The sequence below is a fragment of the Dendrobium catenatum genome, unplaced genomic scaffold (assembly GCF_001605985.2).
Source record: "Dendrobium catenatum unplaced genomic scaffold, ASM160598v2 fragScaff_scaffold_1414, whole genome shotgun sequence".
In the NCBI taxonomy this organism is placed as follows: Eukaryota; Viridiplantae; Streptophyta; class Magnoliopsida; order Asparagales; family Orchidaceae; genus Dendrobium; species Dendrobium catenatum.
Window position 1 is genome coordinate 739,363 of NW_021319876.1, and position 22,197 is coordinate 761,559.

At 33.2% G+C, this 22,197-nt stretch overlaps 2 protein-coding genes across 5 annotated transcripts; both read left to right on the forward strand.

The window, feature by feature from the left end:
* Positions 1-1,223: 1,223 nt before the first annotated feature.
* Positions 1,224-9,304, forward strand: LOC110111418 (NADH--cytochrome b5 reductase 1). Its single transcript, XM_020843286.2, has 9 exons — positions 1,224-1,416; positions 1,589-1,730; positions 1,838-1,928; positions 2,052-2,129; positions 5,917-5,997; positions 6,096-6,185; positions 7,085-7,150; positions 7,277-7,363; positions 8,982-9,304. Exons 1-9 carry the CDS (start codon positions 1,311-1,313, stop codon positions 9,072-9,074), a joined length of 834 nt encoding a protein of 277 aa, XP_020698945.1. The 5' UTR covers positions 1,224-1,310; the 3' UTR covers positions 9,075-9,304.
* Positions 9,305-11,565: 2,261 nt separating this feature from the next.
* Positions 11,566-19,336, forward strand: LOC110111425 (type I inositol polyphosphate 5-phosphatase 10). 4 transcript variants are annotated; one of them, XM_028699930.1, is made up of 11 exons: positions 11,566-11,852; positions 12,540-12,639; positions 13,311-13,389; positions 14,899-14,989; positions 15,211-15,315; positions 15,858-16,365; positions 16,753-16,946; positions 17,397-17,505; positions 17,643-17,773; positions 17,827-17,843; positions 17,891-18,732. In XM_028699930.1, exons 2-11 carry the CDS (start codon positions 12,601-12,603, stop codon positions 18,100-18,102), a joined length of 1,485 nt encoding a protein of 494 aa, XP_028555763.1. In that variant the 5' UTR covers positions 11,566-11,852; positions 12,540-12,600; the 3' UTR covers positions 18,103-18,732. The 4 variants fall into 4 exon arrangements, with proteins under 4 accessions (XP_028555763.1, XP_020698964.1, XP_020698968.1 ...); XM_020843305.2 differs by lacking the exon at positions 17,827-17,843 and adding an exon at positions 19,130-19,336 and having other exon boundaries at positions 11,569-11,852; positions 17,643-17,791; positions 17,892-18,109; XM_020843309.2 differs by lacking the exon at positions 17,827-17,843 and adding an exon at positions 18,739-19,104 and having other exon boundaries at positions 11,569-11,852; positions 17,643-17,791; positions 17,892-18,109.
* The last annotated feature ends 2,861 nt before the right edge of the window (positions 19,337-22,197 follow it).

The window sequence follows — 22,197 nt, forward strand, 5'->3', positions numbered from 1 at the left end:
AGAGGAATCACAGTAGTTAGAGGGATCGTAGTCAGCATGTGACAATGATTGGAAGGACCGTAGTTAGCAAATGATAATGGTCAGAGGGACCATAGTCAGCAAGCGACGTTGGTAAAAGTGGATCATAGTTAGTGAGCGATGGTGATCGGAAGGGTCGTAGTGAGCGGATGATGTTGGTAAAAGGGATTGTAGTTAGCAAGCGACGGTGGTTGAAGTTGACCGAGTCAGCAGGCAACTGGTTGGAGTGCACGATAGTTGTTGGGCGACGATAATTAGAGGGATCATAATAGGCGGGAGATGGTGGTTTGAGTGGACCGTAGTTGGGTGAATGTGGTCGAAGGGATCATAGTAGGTGGTCGTTGATGGTCGGAAGGATTGTAGTTAGACGATGGTGATAAGAGTGGATTGTAGTCGGCGGACGACGGTGGTTGGAGTGTATCGTAGTTGGTGGGCGGTCGGAAATGAAATCATGCTCAAATGGAGATCCCGATAGCACATGTAAGAGATGCAGGTTGGTGCTCGTTGTAGTGGCTATTAAGGAAGGAAGAGAAAGACAGCTGGGAGATTTCATTTGATGAGGGGGGCGGGGGGGAGGAATTTTCCGTAAGAGTCGTAAAATTATTACGCGCGGTCACCAAACGCTGTCAGGAGGCTAATCAGTACACGCCACGTCACTAATTTACTATGTATCGTTACTGTGTATCAGGTGATGTAGCACGTCCTCATTAATCAAAGAAAGAAATGGAGGAAGCTAGTGATAGGGTCAAAGCGAAGAGTGGCTAGGATTTTCCTAAAGCTGTTCCAATGCTATCAAACGTTCAAATGAAACTTTTTAAAACTTTTTTTTTCCTTAAGTTTTCTTATGAGATGTTTTTTTTAAATATTTGTTTGAGCGAGTTTTTCTCAGGCCACCAACCAATCCATCAACTTAGCTCACAGTTCTAAGTTTAACGCCACCAACCCAGTTTGCTCACCGCCCTCGTCATGGGTCCCACATGGACGGACCAACCGAAACAGTCCGGTCTCGGCCCACCTTCGAATCCCTTGAAATCCATACAACAAGGACCTAGAATTGAACTCGTGAAATGAACCAGCTTTACTCGACAATGGAGTGTTATCCTCCGCAAACGTGGCGATATAGCATTAGTCTGGTTATTTTCCATGGTGCAAAAACTCTTTCCTAGAGTGATTTTTTTACCAACCACGGTGGAAAGAAGCTGGTAATCAGAAATGTAGAAATAGAAAACCCGGCTAGTTGGAATGATTCGATCCCTTGCTAGGGTTTGATAATTGCGAGGGGATCGTCATTCATGGAGTATTTACAGGCTCATACCATCGAGATCGTCGGCGTGGCAGTCGCTGTGGTGGCCGTCGCTGCCGGAATCGCCTACTTGTATCTCAGCAAGAAAGCAAAGGGTATGATGAGAATCAATCTCCGATTTAATCAGTTATTCTTAGTGTGATATATATCTTTGATTTGGATATGTAGTTCCATTTGTTGAAGATCTCCGGATTTTACCAATTTGTGGTTATGATACTGTGTTCGTTTTGCGATATTTGATTTTTTGTCATTTGTGTTTTGCTTAAGGTTGCTTGGACCCGGAAAACTTCAAGAAATTTGAGCTTGTTGACCGGAAGCAGTTGAGTCATAATGTTGCCAAGTTCAGATTTGCTCTTCCGAAGCCTACGTCTGTATTGGGTCTTCCCATTGGTCAACATATTAGTTGCAGGTTATTTTCCAGATCTTACTATTTAAGGGAAGAAATTGTGTCATGAAGATTATCTGGTAAGTTTAGATGGTTGGATTTAAGATTTTGTGATTTGGATTGAATGATAGGGGTACGGATAGTCTTGGTGAAGAGGTTATCAAACCTTATACTCCCACTACACTGGACTCAGATGTTGGGTACTTTGAGCTTGTGATAAAGGTAATAGTATAGGAATTATGGCAATCTTTCACTACTTTAAGACAGTTTAATCTCTACGTTATAATTGGAGTTTGAGTAATAAAGAATTATCTGTGCATTTTTGTTGTTGCATTTTTCTATTAGATGTATCCTCAAGGAAGAATGTCTCATCACTTCCGTGAAATGAAAGTTGGGGACTATTTGTCAGTTAAGGGGCCCAAGGTATTTAAAATATTTATTTTATATTTTTTAGCATTGTTGCATGGCAATCTAATTTGTTTTAATCATGTGCTTTTTTCTTTTTTCATAAGAAAAGATAGTTAGTCTTTTCACTTCAGTAAATTCATTTTTATTATGGGTATTGCTATTTTGCTGGTTGTATTTGCAAGTACAGTTGTGCAAAACATATATTAGCATATGTTTGATCTTGTTTATATTCATGAGTTTAAACTAATTAACATTGTAGAATGTTTGAATGCTTAATAAAAAAGATTGACCAAGAGACAAACTGAATGGCTAATGGAAGTTGGAAAAACAGACTGATAGCAACAGTAGAAAAGTTTTACTTGACAGTACCTACTTAATTATTGATTGCTTGCTTTTGAAGCCTTGTTGGAACCAAATTTGTCCATGGGTGATATCCGGCCTTACTAGCAGGCTAGCTCTAAGAGTATGACCTAAAAACCTGCATTAGGATAGATTAACTAACTCAAATGCCTATAATATAAGTGCCAATGGTGCTCAAGATGTAAAAAACAAGATACAAATATACACTTTTTATCATTAAGTTATGGGGATCTGAGGGCTACATGAATGACTACATCAATAAATGAATAAAAATACAAGACTCAATGATTGTATAGATTGTCTAGACACATTTCACACTTTGGTTGGCTAGAGAGGGAAATTGCATTCCTTGAACTTGGCTTAGATGCCTTTGGTTGAGCTTAATAGTTTCGAGTGCAGATCGACGAATATAAACCTGCAAGTTCATTGGCGAGTCCTGAATTGAGAGAGAGTTATGGGGTTGATAAACTTCATGGTCAACCGATTGTAACAGGGCGAGTTGCAATTCTTATGAGTAGGCGCTTTCCTTGCACTTGAAGTGGCGAATGAGATCAATGACGCCCCCACTGTGATGGATGGCAAGCATCGTTGTTAGCGAGTTCCTCGTGTTGGAGGCGAGTGGTGAGTTAGATGATTGGCGAGGATACTGTCATGTCTATGAGGGAGGTGACTCCCTCTGAGTCCTTTGTGAAACTAGATTTCATGATCTGGGTGAGCTCTTATGTGGGTCCACAAGATGTGAGTTTGTACTCTATTAACTGCTAACTAGTTGTTGAATATCTTAAAAAAAACATTACGAGTATACAAGCCGAGTTCTACTTTAAGATTACAAAAATCATAAAAACAATCAGAGTTTATGTTAGTTTTATTTTTATTAACTAGACCAATTATCAATTTGGTCAAGGGCTAAAGTTAATTGAGCACTGATTGAATTAACTGGATCAATGTTTGGCCTTATTATTATCAATTAATTTCTAAACATAGTTATTCTTTTTTCATAAAATTTATATGATTAAATTGAAGATCTCTTTGCAAATAAATTTATAGTGATTTTTATTCATTGGTAAGGATTAGCCATATGAAAAAGTATTTTAAACATTGATTTCTAATATGTGTCAGTAATAGCCATACTTTTATTTTAACTCCATTAATTGAATTATCATTTTCTAATAGGCATACTTTTATTTTGCTATGGAATTAGGTAGTATCAGTGCTTTTGTTATTCTTGGATTAGAAGGTTGTGGTTGTATATTTGGAAAGCTATTGCTGTTTTGATATCAATAAAATGGAATATGAAAAATCTATTCCATTTGTGGCATTGGTTTTTAAAAGAAAATATTTTTTTTAATTGAACTTCACCATTATTTAGATGAACATATCACATGCCGAGGTTTTGGACCCTATATTTATGATTTGTTGGGCAATTTTTCAATCCACTATGGTTCAAAATACGTTATCTTGGGTTGTCTAATCTATATTGATGGTTTTAACAAAGAATTTTTATTGAATTAGTCTCCGGTGGTAGATAAGATTAGAGAGAGTCTCCTTAGATGGTTTGGTGGCATAAAATGTCAGCCTATTATGACTCGATTAGGAGAGTAGATATATTAGATGAGAAATGTAGTTGTAGACTTAAAAAGACTTAGTTAGAAACCATTAGTAATACCCAAATTTTTATTAGATTTAAATGAGAATTTGACTTTTAATAGGACACAAAGGAGAAATAGGATTATGGTAGCCGACTCTAGGTAGTGAAATAAAGACTTGATGTTGTTGTTGTCTCCAAGAGCTAATTTCTCTTAGGTCAATGTATTTCACGGCTAAAACCTACTTGAGTATTCTGCTTATTTGAACTCAAACTACTTGACTTTGTAAGATCATCAATCCCATGCAGATTCATACTTAGTTGCTAAGGTTCTATTTGTTAACTTCTATTGTGTTGTTGAGCAGTTGATCATTTGGTAAAATCATGTCAAGTTTACTTTGTAAAGTGTTGTAAACAGTTATGGCTGTTTGGAAAAAAAGTTGTGGTATTGATTTATGAGTTGATTGAATGGTTAAAGTGGATATTATTATAAATTATGGCAAGTATAATAAGATACACTAACCTTATATTCTTATTTATTTTATAAATAATTAAATTAATGAATTAGATATGAAGCTAAAATCCATGAAAGTACTTTTCTAAGAATCTACCAGAAGAACCGTCTAAGAAGACCCTGCTTTCAACTTTCTTGACTAACTTTTTCTCACAGTTTTTTTTTCCAGACATTGTAGTATTGCTTTTGTTATTCAAGCAAAAGCAGAAAATAGAAAGATATGATAAAAAAAGATACGAGACAGGAAGGTTCCCCCACCAATTTTAAAGTAATCCCACCATTTTTTACTCTCTTTAAACAAATTGCTTCACTGTAAACTGCATTATACTGACTGATTTTGCTCGCAACTTGTGTAAGTCCAAATCCTATTCTACCAGTTCCCTGTCAATTTTTGGATCAACATTTTTAGCTGTTCTCTTGCTTCTCCTTTGAAAACTTGTCAGGACTGAAGTACGGATCAAATTGTAGATGTCAGTAAATTGGCTCATTGGATCTTTTGCTTTGCTGTAGTTTTCAATTAGCTTCTTCTCAACGCGGCATATTTTTATGCCTCTAATCTTTATTTATGTATATTGTTAATGATACAGCACCGAGTTAGTCAGGTTGCTTGTATGAGGTTGTTTGCTGATCTTGATTGTTTCTTTTTGAATCCTATCGTAGTCAGGCAATCATTGAACTTTGGCTGAATCCCTGCAATTTCAGATTGATATATAAAGAACGCTGAAATACCACTTTGATTTTAGCCCATCAAAACTTGTATGATTTTATAAGTGATGAAATCCCATTATCCCCCAAAATGGTACTGGCAATATCCATTTAGCGGTGGAAGCTTTTATTGAGGAAGAAAATTTAAAAAAGTACAACCAAATGAATTTATTATCATATCGAATGGACCTACTAGTCTCTATACCTCTTTCTTTGTAACTAAGCTTTGACAGTGTGCTCAATGACTTCAATGGTTTTCTGTATGTTTTATTGTTTCATGAACTTGAGTTAATCACGAAGTTGTAATATATCTTTATAGAGGTTACCACTCTAATTAAGCCTTGAACATGTTTTATCTTTTAAATGCAAAGCAACTTTTAGTTACTTCTTAAATTGTTCATGGAAGTCAGGTGGTTAGAATTTGAACTTCAAGCATTTTAGCTAATTTTTTCTTCTGATAAACACAATTTAAAGTCGAGAATGTTGATGAGATATTATTTGAGGCTCTTTACTATTTGCCTTACCCATTTATACTGTTCAGCTATTTCGAATTCGCTGTCCTAACATCAAAAACTTGCTAAACAGATGTCATGTTGATAGTTATTACAACATAAGCTTATGATTGATTACTGTGTTAGGGACGTTTCAAATATCAAATTGGTCAAGTTAGAGCATTTGGAATGCTAGCAGGAGGTTCTGGCATAACTCCAATGTTCCAGGTCACACTAGAGTTTCTATATTTTTGTGATATAAGGAGGTGATGCTAACCTGTAGTTTGTGGCTAATGTGGATTGTTTTTATGTTCTCTATTTTACAGGTTGCTAGAGCAATATTGGAGAACCCCAAGGACAAGACCATGGTTCATCTTATATATGCGAATGTGACATATGATGACATTCTTTTAAAGGTTAGTATTCCAAATTATGACATAATTGAAGTACATTCTTAGAAAGTGTCCTAGCTATTGGATCTAATGGGACATTGAGATTATCAGTATATGCTAAGTTGTGGAGTTTAATTATGCCCTAAAAGAAGACTTAATTATGATCTCTAGTGGATTTCATTAGACTTAATTACGATCCTAGCTATTGGATTTCATTAGACTTAATTACGATCTCGGGTGGAGCTCCCGAAAGACATCTAAATTTGTAGATATTTCATTATGGGTGTTTTGAAAATTTTTATTGTATTTTTAGTTTCCCCAAAATTTTTCTTATAATGAGTCGGATATGTTAGGTTGTGTAGCCCCTCGATAGTATATGATAAGCTGTTGCCTAATTTTTGCCTTTAGAAGACAACACTTTGGACGGACTTGGTTGCAATTTAGGGTTTATTTCATTTTGAGTATTTGGTTATATTTTCAGCAGCTATAGGTTTTTGTTCATAAATAGTCTAGGAATTAGGTTTTAATTAACAAAATAAAATCATAATGAAATTAGGACTTAGTTATTTATTGGGTAACCTTTATAAAATTTGTGAGTTATTTTAATGTTGAACTTCTTTTCTATTTTTTCTATATATTCAAAATTGATTTCGCTTATTCTCACTAGGATAAGCTAGCTACTTCTTTCAAGTATAAGCTAACTACGTAGTGCCAGTATTGTTTTGACCATCACCAGCATAGAAAATCGAGTATTTTATCATAAAATCAGTTTTATCACATTTATTGTACTATATTCCCAATGCTATATACAAATTTGACCTTTCTTTCTCACACCATAGCACTAGTTTTTTTTTTCTAATTGTCGAAAATTGCAATGGCAAACCTGGCCATCTAAAGCTTCTATAATTTGGTGTGTAACACAGGAAGAGCTGAATAGCCTTTCAGAAAACTATCCTGGTCGCTTCAAAGTCTACTATGTCTTGAATCAGGTTCTTTAATTTTCTTTTACCTTTCCAGTCTTATTATTAAATTGCCTCAGCTTTCCAATTTTGATTATCTTCTTTTCTCATAATAATATTCTTCTTCGAATTTTGATAAAATTGATTTTATAACAGCCACCAGAAGTTTGGGATGGCGGCTTTGGCTTTGTATCAAAAGAAATGATTCAATCTCACTGCCCAGCTCCTGCACAAGATATTCAGGTAATGCCTTAGCTAACCTTAGGGGTGTCGTCAATTCGGGTCAACGGGTCGGGTTCGGGTCGAATCCGAAACTAACCTGATACTGTTCGGGTCAATCTGAACCCGACATGTTTTTAAAAACGGGTTAGGTTTCCGGACTCGAACCCAACTCGACCCGGCACGAATGACCCAAAGTTGACCTAAAATTGCTAGTTTTCGGGTCAAATCGGGTCAATCTTCGATTTTTGGGTCATAATCGGATAAAAAACGGGTCAATCTCGGGTTTCCGGGTCAAATAGGAGTTTTCGTGTCAATTTCGGGTCATTTTTGGGTCAATTTCGGGTTGCTGGGTCAATCTGAATCCGACCCAATTTTTAAAACGGGTTGATTTGTTGAACCCGAACCTGACCCGTTTCGGGTCCGGGTTGACCCTAACTCGGATTTTCCGGGTTGGGTTCGAGTGGTATCAAAAATTGACACCCCTACTTAACCTTCTATTTGTAATTGCATGTCTGCATATTTAGATTTCGTTTGGGACGATTTTCTTATTGCTTCTTAAAGCAGCTTTTAAGTGCAAATTTTTTAATTTTTATACTAGAAAGATGTTTTAAAAAGCAGCAAAAAAGTTGTCCCAAAAGAAACCATAACCATAAATCTTTTTGTACATTAGAAGAGCAGATCTATAGATCTATAGGTTCACAAAAGAACTTTCATGAAATAATTGAATTGGATTTTTTTTTTTCTAAGCTTTTCCTTTCAATTCTTATATGTGTCAGTTATCTCATCTCAGCCGTTGAAATCCATTTTAGCCTGCTATGGTTGAATATTTTATTTTGTTTTCAGAATCACTTTGATAATTGCTCAATCCTAGCTGTCCAGAGTGTGTGGTTATCTTGATACAATGATATTTGTACTTGTACGGTTATGTCATCTCAGCCGTTCAATCCATTTTGGTCGGTTAGGGTTGAATTTTTTTACTTTTAATTCTGGGAATAACAGCCACACCACTCTTATAAACATTATCCAAAAAAACTAAACTGGCCACAATCAAATCATTGAGAATTTAATTGAATGGTTGTAGCTATTAGTAAAAATTAGTTTAAGAACTATATGAGAAAAAAAATAAAATTACAATGATATCGTTGGGATCATTTTCTTTTGAAAAAATTATATTATTTTCTTACCATTACGATGCTTAAGTAAATTTAGGCTTCGTTTGGGATAATTTTTTGCCACTGTTTTTTTAATGTTTTCAAAAAATTTATGTACTAGAAAGCTGCTATCAAAAATAGCAAGAAAACTATTCCTTTTGTTAAAAGTTGATTCTGAGTCTCTGACTATATAAAAAAAATATAAAATAATACAAAAATCATAGTCAAGCAGAACTTTGGTAGATTTATGAAAAATAAAATAGGAACCGCTAGAATGAGTGGAATTGCACAAATCTTGAACCCTGTATTATTGAGCGAATTATTTCGTACGGTCACCGGACATCCAATTTAGATGCGTCACGTTATCCAAATATACTAGGACCCGGTGTATTTTGGTGACATGGCGCATCTGGATTGGTGTCCGGATGAATCCGCCAATAAATTGCCGTATTATTGATTGTCTTACAGTTGCATTTGATCTCTTGCAGATCTTGAGGTGTGGCCCACCACCTATGAATAAGGCCATGGCTGCTCACCTTGATGAGATCGGATATACAAAGGAGATGCAGTTCCAATTCTAATTACATTCTTCTTAAATTTCTATGAACTTCTGAACATTTAAATTTGATTTTTGTTTTATCAACCAAACGAATTGAAGCAGCAGGTTTATGTATTCGGCAATCAAATAATATAAACGGAAATGTTTTGTATTTTTGGTTAAATTTAATACCTGAACCCTTTTTTGTCTTACCGGATAAACAGTTCTATGTACTTTTAAGAGGTCTGAGGTACTATTTGGGTGGAATTATCACACATCTCATTGAAGCCAAATTTAATATTTATTGCAAAAAAAAAAATACACATTACATTGAGTCTTAGCTTGGGACAGATTTTTTTGTTGTTTTTTTTTTTAATAATTTTTTAGAATATAAATTTTTTGAATTAGAAATTTTATGTATTAAAAAGTTATTTTAAAAAATAATAAGAATGTTGTTTTAAATGAAGCCTAAATTTTTGCATTTGTGCTTCTTATGCTTGTAATATTAGAATTGATGTTGTGCTATTGAGAATATTTGTAATTTTTGTGACATTTATAAACTTTTTAAAATGAAAGATTTAGATTTTTTTTGAGATATTTTTTTTGTTATTTTTTTAAAATAATTTTTTATTATAAGTTTTTTGAATTGAAAATTTTTGTATTAAAAAGTATTTCTATGAATCAATAAAATAATGATCTAAAATGAGGTCGTAGATGTTAAAATATATAATTGAGCCTCCGATTTAAGCTGGTTTGGAAAAATATTTTTCTGGTTTCTAAAAAAAATTTAAATCATTAAAAGCAATGGTTTAAAGTTATTCCAAATGAAGTCTTAGGCTTGAGACTTCGTTTGAGATAGTTTTTTTTTTTGCTTCTTAAAGCAACAGTGTTTTAGTAAAAAAATTTATTTATTTACTAGAAAATTGTTTTAAGAAGCAGTAAGAAAGCCGTCTCAAACGAGAACTTTTATTTGGTCCGGTGAACGTACGTAGAGCTACGTTTGGCCGACACTAAGATCGCAGGCACAAAATGAGAAATACCGAGCAAATAACGAGAAATATCATTATGTGAAGACAAAATACCGAGTAATACCGATCAATACCTTGAGTTTTTTCTAGAAAAACTCTGTATTTTTTAGGATTACTCAGTATTGCTCGGTATTGATCTTCACAGAGCGGTATTCATCGTTATTATCAAACAATACCTAGCAATACCGACCAAATACCGAGCAAAAACCAAGTAACAATCCTCTGACCGAACGTAGAGCTACGTCCGATCAGAGGACATAATAAAAGTTCCTCAAACAAAACCTTAATGTTTTTCTATTGCTGCGATGAAGCTGCTGTTCAACCTTCATGGTTAATAATTTTAAGTCTTTAGAATCTTTCCAATTGTTTTCCATTTTTCCTGGTAAGTTTTGGCTCCATTAAAATCTAATGAATATGACATTATTTTCACTAATTTTATAAATAGTGACTGTAATTATACCGAATGTTAGGGCTAATAAACATAAAACAGATAAATAAGGAATAGTTCTTAATCTTAACATTTACCAATGTGAACTTGTCTATTAGAAAGTTGCACCATTTTATGTGTAAATGTGCACAAAATACTAATGTTATATTTATTAACTTTATCTAATGTTGTAATACATATCATCAATTATTTTACGATATTGTGGGTTTTTAATTTACAATATAATATACTTTTTTACATGATTGTACATTTTTTAATTATAAATTTCATCCTAATAGTAACCCAAAATATCTCGAGGACCCGATTTAAGCAAAGTCAATCAAGTTTGATGCAATATAACATAATAAGAATGACAAATACAATAATAAGTTTGTTAAATTTCAAGAACTAGCCAAGTTCAATGTAAGCTCATGAGCTCGATATGAACTTGTTGGTTTTGACTCGAATTCATCACATCCGTATGAAATTGCCAAAGACTATCACAAACTCGCCTAAGTGTATAATCTGTCCGAGATTTATCTAAGCCTATAATTCCAGGATCATAAACTACTTGCCAAACTTGCCGACTTCATCCAATATTGACTTCAATCTTATTGAAGTATTTTTATGTATTTTATTATATATTTATTTTTTTGGGGGGGCATTTAGGTCAATTAAAACAAACTTACACATAAGCAAGCTTCGAATCCAATTTTTTTTAATTAATAGCTACATTTAAATTAAAGTTATTATATAATTAGGAGATGGATACATCAAGTCATTATGTTCAAGTTTTTTACTTATGATAATCTAATAAAATCTTATAACTTCTCTCTCTAGTTTTCTTAAATTCTCTCTTTCTCTCTCTCTCTCTCTCTCTCTCTCATTTGTCTTATTAATTTTTTGAGTAAAATTCTTTCTCTTAGGCAAATTTAAATTTACTCTACCCAAAATATTCTCCATTATTTTTTAATCACCCACAGCATTAAAAGAATCAAATTCGCTCTTATCCCTAATCTGTAATACCTAACTGTCGGGTTAATGGGTACAAACTCCACCTGCGGATCGAAAGCAGGTTTGCCTGACACGATACGCCCTGTTCGAAGATCGAAATCTCGTTCCCCACAGACCGAAAAAAAATTAGCGAAGCCGGAGAAGAAGGAAACAGAAGAAAGAGACGAGAACTGAGGACGAGAAAATCCTTCGATCTATGAAGAGATAGAGACAGAGATAAAGGAGAGAGAAGGGTCGCCATTGACCACATCATCGAAAGAAACGAAGTCATCCACGTGAGGAAGAGACGGTCGGATTTCCCGAGGAAGACGACGCCATTTCCGAGCTGCCAGATAAGAACATTCAGATTCAGGTGCCGAGTACTCTGTCCCTTCCAACTTCTTGATGGATTTGTCCGACTCGGCTATGTTTGATGGGGATTCGGGTTCATCTGTGGGTTTTGATTGATATCTTCTGTTTGAAGTGTTAAAGATCGGATTTTTAATCGTTTTGTTGTTGCGGATTGGTCGGCTCCGTTTCATGGATTTTTTTTTTCTAATTTAAATATCTATTTCTCTCTTCCTGTTTGGGCTCATCGTTGATCTCCAGATTTGTCTTGAAGGGATTTCGCTGCTTCAACTTTTCGTCTGTTTGATTCAGGTTTGAGATTTTGTATTACTGTGTTTGAAGATGTAAAGATTGGATTTTTGAATGCGGCGATATGGAAAAGAAGCATCTTTAAGCAAATTCGGAATTCCAAATGTTGGTTTCTGTTCAGTTTGGATATTGAGTTGATGCTTTTTGTCTTCTTTAATGCGTTTCTTTTTCAAAATCTGTTTTTTTTTTTTTTTTACTGTAATGAGTTTTTATGTTGGTTTTGAAGGATTTCTTGTGTTCGAAGATTCAAAGATTGAATTTTTTTTATGTTGTGTGTGGAAAAGAGGTATCATTATCAAAATATTTTTTTTCCTAAATTTTCTTATTACTGGTGCTTCTGTTTTGTTCATCTCTCTCTCTCTCTCTCTCTCTCTCTCTCTCTCATTTTCTTGTTTTTGTACAGTTACTGATTCATAGCCGAAGAGCAGAGATCTTTCATCTTGCTTTGTGAAGGGAAACAGAGAATGTCAGAGAAGACCGTATGGTGTGATAAATTAAGGAAGGTACTGATGACGCTTTGCTTGCTCTGTAAACTTTTTCTACTACACAACTCTCCTTGACCTATTGGTTGAGAGCTTAGTCTTCCAACTAAGAGGTTCAGGGTTCGAGTCTATGTGTATGAGTTGTGTGTGTGAGTTTGCCTTAAATGGCCTAAATGTCCAAAAAAAAAACTTTTTCTACTTTTTTTTTTGGACATTTAGGCCAATTAAGGCAAACTCACACACACAACGCATACACATAGACTCGAACCTTGAACCTCTTAGTTGGAAGCCTAAGCTCTCAACCAATAGGTATATCTCCTGGAAAATCTCTTCACGCTTATCGTTAAAAAAAATTTACTTAGAATAAATCTTAAAATTATTAACTTATTTTAATACGAATATAATATAAATTTTATTTGATTACTTACATATTACATTAATTTTAAACTTTCAAAATAAATATAATATAAATTTTATATGATTTTTTTATATATATTACATTACTTTAAAATTTAATATAATAAATTTGATATTTATTTCCATCAGGATATCCTCCATGAAACTTTTTCCCATACCTAAAAAATAGCCAATTGTGATATAAAGGCTTCATTGTTTGGTGAAATCGCCCTTTTTTGAAGGGATTCTTTATTCTTTTTGAAGGCTAAAGTTATTATTTTTGTTATTAATTGCAGTCTCTTACATCAAAAAATGTAGAGGAGAAAGAGAGCAGGCCATTTGAGGCAAAGGAGTTGCCACCTGATCATCATCACGGTTGGTCTTAATAATAATATCTTTTGATGACTTTATACCTTTTTGCATGTGAATGAGTTTATGATCTTCATTTTCTCTGTAATTAATTTGGGATTTTTGAGGATCGAGCGGTGGCTCAGTCATCTAGTAGGCTACTGCTTTTTAAAACAACTTTTTAGTACGAAAGTGAAAAAAATTGTACTAAAAAGATGCTTTAAGAAGCATTAGAAAAGTCATCCCAAACGAAGCCTTAGGCTTCGGGCTTCGTTTGGGATGGCTTTTTTATTGCTTTTTAAAATGGAGTTGCAGTACAAATTTTTTAATTTTTGTACTAAAACTCTGTTTTCAAAAGCAATAAAAAAGCCGTCCCAAACGAAGCCTTAATCTGATCTGCCCTCGAATTCATTAGCCTGCTACAATTTTTATTTTTGAGTTTTTTAAATTTTACTTTTCAAATTATTGTTAATTTTTTATTTGATTATAATTTTTTGCTATTTTTTATAATTTGATTAGTAGGATGATAGCTGTAAAAAAGGCTTATTTAGCACACAACATTAAGAATAAACATTTATTTACAAACCCCATTTAGAGTGTAAAGTGAAGCTACTTAAAAGCACCTTTTATATGTTTGTTGGAAGGAATAACTTTTACATGCTTACTTTGGAGTAGACATGTTGGCCTTAAAAAATTGCTACATTTATGATGAAAAATAAAAATAAATTTGCTTTATAATATTTTTTTTAATGCTTCGTTTGGAACAGTTTTTTTATTGCTTCTTAAAATGGAGTTTTAGTTCAAAAATTAAACTCCATATAAAAAAAACAATAAAAAAACCGTCCCAAATGAAGCCTAAGAGTAGATGAGCCAAATAATTTAGCAATTAGGATATTATTTTATCCAATTGCTTAAAAAATTGTATGATGAGAGTAATCGGTCGTAGATTAAGGTAGAGAGATTGGGGGTGGCTCCCTTGTAGATTTGAGAAAAATCTATGATAATTATGGATGATATAAAAGTTGTATCTTATCTTTTCTTGCTGTTTTTTATATTATAAAATGTTCTCTTAAAATTGAGATAAAAATTTTCTATCTTCTTTCATTTGAAATTTTGATTCTCCTATTGAGAGAGATGAATTTGATTGAATGGTGATAATAGCTTATCAAATTAGAGGCATCTAAGGACATTAAGAACGTAGAGCATTGTATTGTATTAGACCGGTCCATTGGACCAGTCCAGCCGGTCCACATTTTGCACTAAAAAAATTGTTTTAAAAAGCAGTAAAAAAGCTGACCCAAACAAAACCTATATCACTTTTAAATAAACAAAAAAAATCCAATTATAGATAATGAGGGCATAGAATTCTTTTGTTCTATTAGAAAGGTAGGAGAATCAAAGGCAAAAATCATCTTTTACTACAATCCCAGCTGCCATTTTCAATGAAGAACTTTGTCTGATAGAAAATAAATATTTGATCTCCTTAATTCCTTCTATTTGGCCTAACACATTTTGACCCACTTTTGTTGAAACTAGACAAAGTGGATTCCTCTGCACAGATAAACAGCTCTGTTTTCAGCAATTTCTCCAGTCCAGTGTCAGACATCTTTGATTCTCAGACTTTCAGGTATCAGCACTGTGTCCCTTCTAAATTCTAATATGTATTACTAAGTTTTCGTTTGAGACAGCTTTCTTCTTGTTTCTTAAAGCGGTTTTCTAGTAATTTTTTTACTAGAAAGCCGGTTTAAGAAGCAATAAGAAAGTTGTACCAAGCGAAGCCTAAATACTTGTTTTTGTTTTTTTCAGTATAAATATATATTTTCTTAATTCCCGTTCATTTCTGCGAAGGATTTTTGTTTCAACGTGGAATGTTGGAGGAAACTCACCTTGTGCTGGTCTGAACTTGAATGAGTTTCTTCCTCTTGATGATGGATCTGATATTTATGTTTTAGGGTAAGTGTTGCTACTGATACAGTGAAATAAGCTTCTGTAATGCTCTAAAAGTTCTTGGTTTAGTTTTCGATCAGATTTTCGTCGAAGTTATATTGTTTACTTTAATGATTTTTGTTGAAATTACTCCTAGCACGCACTTTCAGCTGAAACCTAAGTGATCAAGCGGTATAATTTGATCAGATCTTCATTTGGGACAGTTTTCTTACTACGTTATGAAGCAGCTTTTTAGTACAAAATTTTTTTGAATTTAAAATTTTTGTACTAAAAAGCTGCTTCATAAAGCAGTAAGAAAGCTATCGCAAATAGAATCTAAGAATTTTATCTAACAAATGCAATGTGTTTTGCAAAATGTTATCAATGGTGATTTTCATTGATATCACAATAGGAAATGAATGCTATATATGAAATTATTATTTAAGGATATAAGTGAACTAAACACCAACATAATAACCCCTAAACCATCATATTCTCTCTTCTTGCAACAAATTATGTATCTACACATCTAATCGATACACATTTATTTCTATCTTTCTATATTCCAGCTTTCAAGAAATTGTTCCTCTGAATGCTGGAAATGTGTTTGTATCAGAAGACAATGAGCCAGCATCGAAATGGCTTGATCTCATCGACCAAGCCTTAAACAGACCTTTGGGATCCACAGTAGATAGCTCCCAGAGCTCCTCATCATCCTATTCAACTAACAAAACATTCAGAAGAGACCAGACTGTTCAGCTCAAGGCCTGCAACTGTCCCTCAAAAGTAAAGAAGAAGAGTTACAGAAAAGCATGTTTCAGCTGTCGGTTTTCGTATGATTTTGACTCCGATGACGGCGAACCAGAGAAGGGAGAGGATGAAACAAGTAGCTTAGATGATAATGAAGTTGTTCTTACTATGAAATTGAACAATCGGCGAAGATATAGCTACATTGTCAGCAAACAGATGGTGGGTATATTTATCACCATTTGGGCAAAGAAAGAGCTTGTTGGGCATCTCAGTCATTTGCAGATCTCTTGTGTTGGTCGAGGGATTATGGGTCGGCTGGGTAACAAGGTAATCACATCTAGATTTATGATTAAAAAAATTTGGTTTCATTTGGGATGGCTTTCTTATTGCTTCTTAAAGCAGCTTTCTAGTACAAATATTTTAATTTTTCTGATAGAAAGCTGATTTAAGAAGCAGTAAGAAAGTCGTCCTAAACGAAGCCTAAATCATAACGTGTTTAAAAACTATTAGATTTACTATCATATTATGAATAATTTATATTGTACTCATCTCAAATAAATTCAATGACCACAAACCTATTATGATACAACATTTATAAGAATATCTTGATCTATGCTAATAATTTTAGAAATTGAACAAATGATGAAGAAGCATTTTTTATTATGTGAACATTTTAAATTTGCATGTCATATATGATGCATGTTTGTTATGCAGGGTTGTATATCAGTGAGCATGTCTTTGCACCAGACTAGCTTCTGCTTCATATGTTGTCATCTGGCTTCAGGTGAGAAAGAAGGAGATGAACTTAAAAGAAATTCTGATGTCAGAAAGATATCGAAGAACACACATTTTCAACGAATTTGTAAGAATCATCATCGAATAAATCCCAAAAAGATCCTCGATCATGAGTAAGCTTCTTTCTCTTTGTCTGATCAGTTTCATGACAATCTGTTCTCTTCGAATTCGTTTAGGATAGCTTTTTTACTACCTATTTGCAACAAAAAAAAGGAAAACAACAATAGAGATGTCTCCTACGTTACCCGTAATATGTGGAAGTATCAATGTAATTTTATAGAGTCATCCGGTATGAATACTACATGAAGAACATAAGCCACATGATGGAACATGGAGATTTAGGATGTAGAAGATCATAACATGAGTGATTGATTTGGATTTCTATATATCATGAAAAAAAAACGAAAATTATAGGTTTTCCCTTTTTTTTTTTCAAAATTTATTCAGGAAAAACTACTTTTAAAACATCATAATGTAAACAACAGAAAAATATAATCCGACCTTAAATAAAATCTTTTTAGCTGCAAATTACATAATCATATTTTAATTATTGCATGTTTCAGCCGGGTGATATGGTTAGGGGATCTAAATTATCGCATTTCGTTAAGTTATTTGGAGACCAAGAGACTTCTTGAGCAAAATGACTGGGATGCTCTTCTTGAAAAGGATCAGGTAAATAGTTTTCCAAGAACAATTCTTCTTTCAAATGTTCTATGCTTCTACTGGGTGCTGAAAGATAATAAGAATGTGTACTTAGACTCTTAAGAAAATAAGAAAATTCATCAAATGGCCAATGGATTTTTCTACAGCTGAGAATTGAAAGAGAATCTGGGAGAGTATTCAATGGATGGAAGGAAGGAAAAATATACTTTGCTCCTACATACAAATACTCCAATAACTCAGATTCATATTCTGGAGAGAATGTAACATCAAAAAGTAAAAGAAGAACTCCAGCTTGGTAAGCAATTTCTTAATTTGGTATCTAAGCTTGGTAAGAAGAACTCCAGCTTGACAATGCGAAAACGATATTCATTTTTATTATTCTCTGGATTTGTTAGGTGCGACCGCATATTATGGCATGGCAATGGTATTGCCCAATTATTTTATATCCGCGGCGAGTCGAAGTTGTCGGATCACAGACCAGTCTTTGCAGGTTTCTCAGTAGATGTTGAGGTTCTTGATGATAGGTTCAGGAAGGAAATATCAGCAAGTAACATGAAAGTTGGTGTGGAAGAGCTTCTGCCAAATCTAAACAATATTTTTTCCTGAAACTTCTGTAAGTATGGATAAAACTAATGTTTATAGATCATGGATTTGATGTTAGCACATATTTTTGCATATCAATGCTTGGTCATACAATCAGTTCAATCTACTAACCTATCATATGGTGACTTCCTTAGGTTTTGCCTGTGTAATCAAGTGAGGTTTTGAATTTAATCTCATTTGGAGCAATTAATAAGTATAGTTGTGAAGAACTATTGCGATCGAACCTCAGTTATGGACCTAAAATTAATTACTCTCAAACTCCGATTTGAGTCATTCTTAGACTTCATTTGGGATGACTTTCTTACTGCTTAAGGACGAAGCCTTAGTTTTCTGCATAATTGCAAGAATTAACAATGCATTCCTCTGCTCCACACCACACCTTGCCTGTACTTCATGGAGATTTATCTTTACCCTTAACATAGTTTTAGTCATATGTTTAAACAAGATTTTATTTGTTTCATGTATATGAAGAACTGTTCCCTTTGATTTATTTGATTTTTTTGTAACCTTGAAATAAACCAAACTGAGCAGGATAATCTACGTAAAATTACAAATCTACATCAAATCAAGCTCAAACCATTATAATAGACTACATTTTTTTTTTCAACTTTGTTTAATCACTATTTTGCCCACCCTTAGGTCATCTCCAACCGAACACCAAACGAGAGTTTACAGCCGCTGTGAGCTACAATCGAATGTCACATTCAGCTACATTTTGCACGAGGTGAACAGTGTGAAGCCAATATTGGCGACACACTGCTCACAAACGCCATTTTTTCGTCATTTTTTTCGGCTAGATAAGAATATACTCTTTTTTTTATGTTAAGAAATAGAGTTCGGTTGAACATGAAGTCATGCATTACTACATTTTAGATTATTACTGTATTTTGGAGTATAAAATGAATTTTTTTGGTTGAAGATAATCTTAGATAAGGGAGGTTTGGGAATCTGTGCTCATGCTATACTCCATAAAGCTCTTTTTAAAGGACAATCTGAAATCCTCTTTTTTTTTTTTAAATTCTTGATGCAGACTTGGAATTAGGTGATGCCTGCGGTGATAAATGTGAAATCTGTGCAAAAGTTTAAACAGACTAATTATGGAGGCCTAGCAAGATGATTTAGAACAAGATTTAGCTAATTATGCGAAAACCAAATTTTGTAGCATTGTTTTCAGACTTTCAGAATTTAAAATGTATACCTGATTTCTTAATCTTTTTTAATTATTTTTCTCTTTCTAGTTGTTTTTTTTTTAATAAGGGGTAATAAGGTGGAAGATAACCCAGAAGAAAAAAATAGAAGAAAGAAAAACTGAAATGACTTCCAATTGACAGTGAATCCATCAACAATTTTTCTGTTTTTTTTGGTGTTGCGAACAATTTTAACTGTTCCTCGCTGAGACGCTTTTTTCCTAATTCGGTGGAATTGATTGTTAATATTGGTGAATATTAAATATGGTAGTTTTGAAGCAAAAATAATGACTATAATTGCAATCTACAATTTGTGATAGGCATGCAAATATTTTACATTAAATATAGATTGCACTCATTGAAACCAAACGATAAGTTAAAAAATCTGACGATTAGCCCTCATCAAGATCTTTTGAGTAGAACTTAAGTGTTTTGCTCTTATCATTTCGTGCCCATTTGGGGCAGCTTTTTTACTGCTTTTTGAAACGTTTTTTTCATACAAAAATTTCTAGTTTAAAAAAATTTAGTACTAAAAAACTGTTTTAGAAAGAAATAAAAAAACTATCTCAAACTAAACTTCAATCGTATACAAAAATACTAATTATATATCAAAACATAACAACTCATAGATTATCACTTTCTATAGGTGAAGTCAAGACTTGGGCTGGGGGAGCTAATAATAAATATTTTAAAATTACTTTTAATAATTATCCAATCAAATACATTATAATGCAATTTTATATCAAAAATTTTCAAAACTCAAATAATAATATGATATAACTTCCCAAATAAATAATCAATCCACGCACTGCACACTAATATATATATTATTGTTAGATTTTAGCCATTTGCAATGTTGGACCAACCCCTGATTTCATACGTCATACATATAAACATTAGATGATGATTCTTCTTCTTATTATTATATAGATTATTATCTTAATATAAAAAAATAATAATAAATATAGATATCCTTACCAGTTTTTATACCTTATCATAATCAGGCCTACCTGTTCTTTACATTCCCCTATAAAATCAAACACCTATTAGTTATTTTAGCAAGCACAAGGCTTTCTTGAAGAGCAATGGCTCTTCCTTTATAGTCTCCTTTCTAGTCTCCTCTCTCCAATCTTTTTTCTTCTGCCTGGAAGGAAAAGGAGACGGTGGTCATCGCACCTAAAAGTTGCCTGAAGACGTGCAAGGCGTTAGAGGTAGAACCTAAGGAATTTAAGGTTTAGCTGTCTACTGCAACATGTATAGCAAATGACACCTTTTCTTCTCCACCCTTCTAGGAATGTGTTATTCCTAATCCCACTTGAGCCTTAGCCGAGTCTTCCATTAACAGCCTTCACTCTACTCATCGTCTCCCATAGAAAACTCCTAGAGTCCCCGAGAAGAAAAAAATTCAACTTAAATTATTGCATATTCTCATCATCTCCTAACAAGTCCTCCTCAAGAACCCTAAGATATATATAAACATAAATTTTCTCAGATTACTGAACAGCCACTGCTTACTTTCATTCAATTTCATTAGAGCTCGGAGAGCGAGCTTCGCGAATCACGCATTACATAACCAATAATTCGAACCTACACGCCTAATTCCTTCCCGATCTAAGACATTTAGCAGGTTGTTCTTAGCATTGTTCAATCTATAGATTATTCTTACTGTTAGCGAGATCGTGATAATTGCAATCCCTATTTGGAGCTTCGATCACTAACTATCTTAAGCAATAGGAAATGCAATCTGATGATCAAGAGTCGAAATAAATAATAATTTGTTCAAACGTACTGACCTAAGACCTGGCTGAATGGACTTGTGCCGCTCGGCGTACTTCCTCCCGAAGAATTACTGGAGCATGGCGAACCGGCGCCTTCCCTCTCCAATGACCGCTGCACCGCCATTCCAGTCACGAGCAGAGCCACGGCAAGCGAAAATTCCGGCCAACTGAGTGGACGGTAAGGCTGCTCCGGACAAGGTTGGTTGGGAATGTGCTCGACGTACCAAGAGGCATAAATGTTTTTGTTATTAATTCTTTATGTATAAATTTTATCAAAGAATTTAAATAATAGTTAATAAATTATTTTAATTTTATTCAAATTTAAAATTATTTCCCAAAAATTTAAACTAAATCGAAAATAGAAATGTATCATATGTTTAATAATAAGTAACAAATTGTTCAATAAATGGTAGAATTTAATAAAAAAAATTAATAATAATGCTGAACAAAAGTTTAACATTAAAGTAACGTTTATATTAAGCTTGAATTCAATAATAAAATAAAAAATGAATTTGAATAAATTAATACCACTTAACTATCTACTATATTTGCTCCCTTATGCTCTCTCTCTCTCTCTCTCTGCTCTCACTACACAAACAAAGTTTGACTGATTAATGGATTTCAATTTTAATCAGCTCATAAGTCAATTCATTCATAAATTACATAGAAAAATAATTATATATATGAAAATTTTAATAAATCACAAGGAAAATAAAGAGAATATTATAAATAGTTGCACATTATTTAATTTAAATTAATTTAATCTAGTAATGGGATCATGTGTTAAAAAAAAAACTAACCAAATAATTTGACTAGTTCTAAAGAACTAGCCAAATCATTTGGCTCATTCAATCTCAATTAGCTTAATTAAAATTTAAAATTATTATAGCAATACGTCAAATAGTTTGGCTTATTGTAAATATGCCAAATAATTTGATGCATTTAATGGAATGCGCCATTCTGTTTCACAAGTTCGCTTTTTTTTTTAATATTCAGTTTTTATTCCTAATTTAATTAAGCATCATTCTCATTCTTAAATAAAATCCGAAAATAAATCCAACTTTTAAAAACTTGAGTAATTTTTTACTTAAATCTTTGAAATCTAAAAATTTTTAATTTATTTTCTATAAATA

Bases quoted from the DNA above. Each gene is read 5' to 3' on its own strand.
- LOC110111418 (XM_020843286.2), top strand. From the start codon at position 1,311: ATGGAGTATTTACAGGCTCATACCATCGAGATCGTCGGCGTGGCAGTC. The intron at 1,731-1,837 runs GTTATTTTCCAG...ATTGAATGATAG, and splicing joins GGTCAACATATTAGTTGCAG to GGGTACGGATAGTCTTGGTG. The intron at 5,998-6,095 runs GTCACACTAGAG...TCTATTTTACAG, and splicing joins GCATAACTCCAATGTTCCAG to GTTGCTAGAGCAATATTGGA.
- LOC110111425 (XM_028699930.1), top strand. From the start codon at position 12,601: ATGTCAGAGAAGACCGTATGGTGTGATAAATTAAGGAAG. The intron at 15,316-15,857 runs GTAAGTGTTGCT...TCTATATTCCAG, and splicing joins TCTGATATTTATGTTTTAGG to CTTTCAAGAAATTGTTCCTC. The intron at 17,506-17,642 runs GTAAATAGTTTT...ATTTTTCTACAG, and splicing joins CTCTTCTTGAAAAGGATCAG to CTGAGAATTGAAAGAGAATC.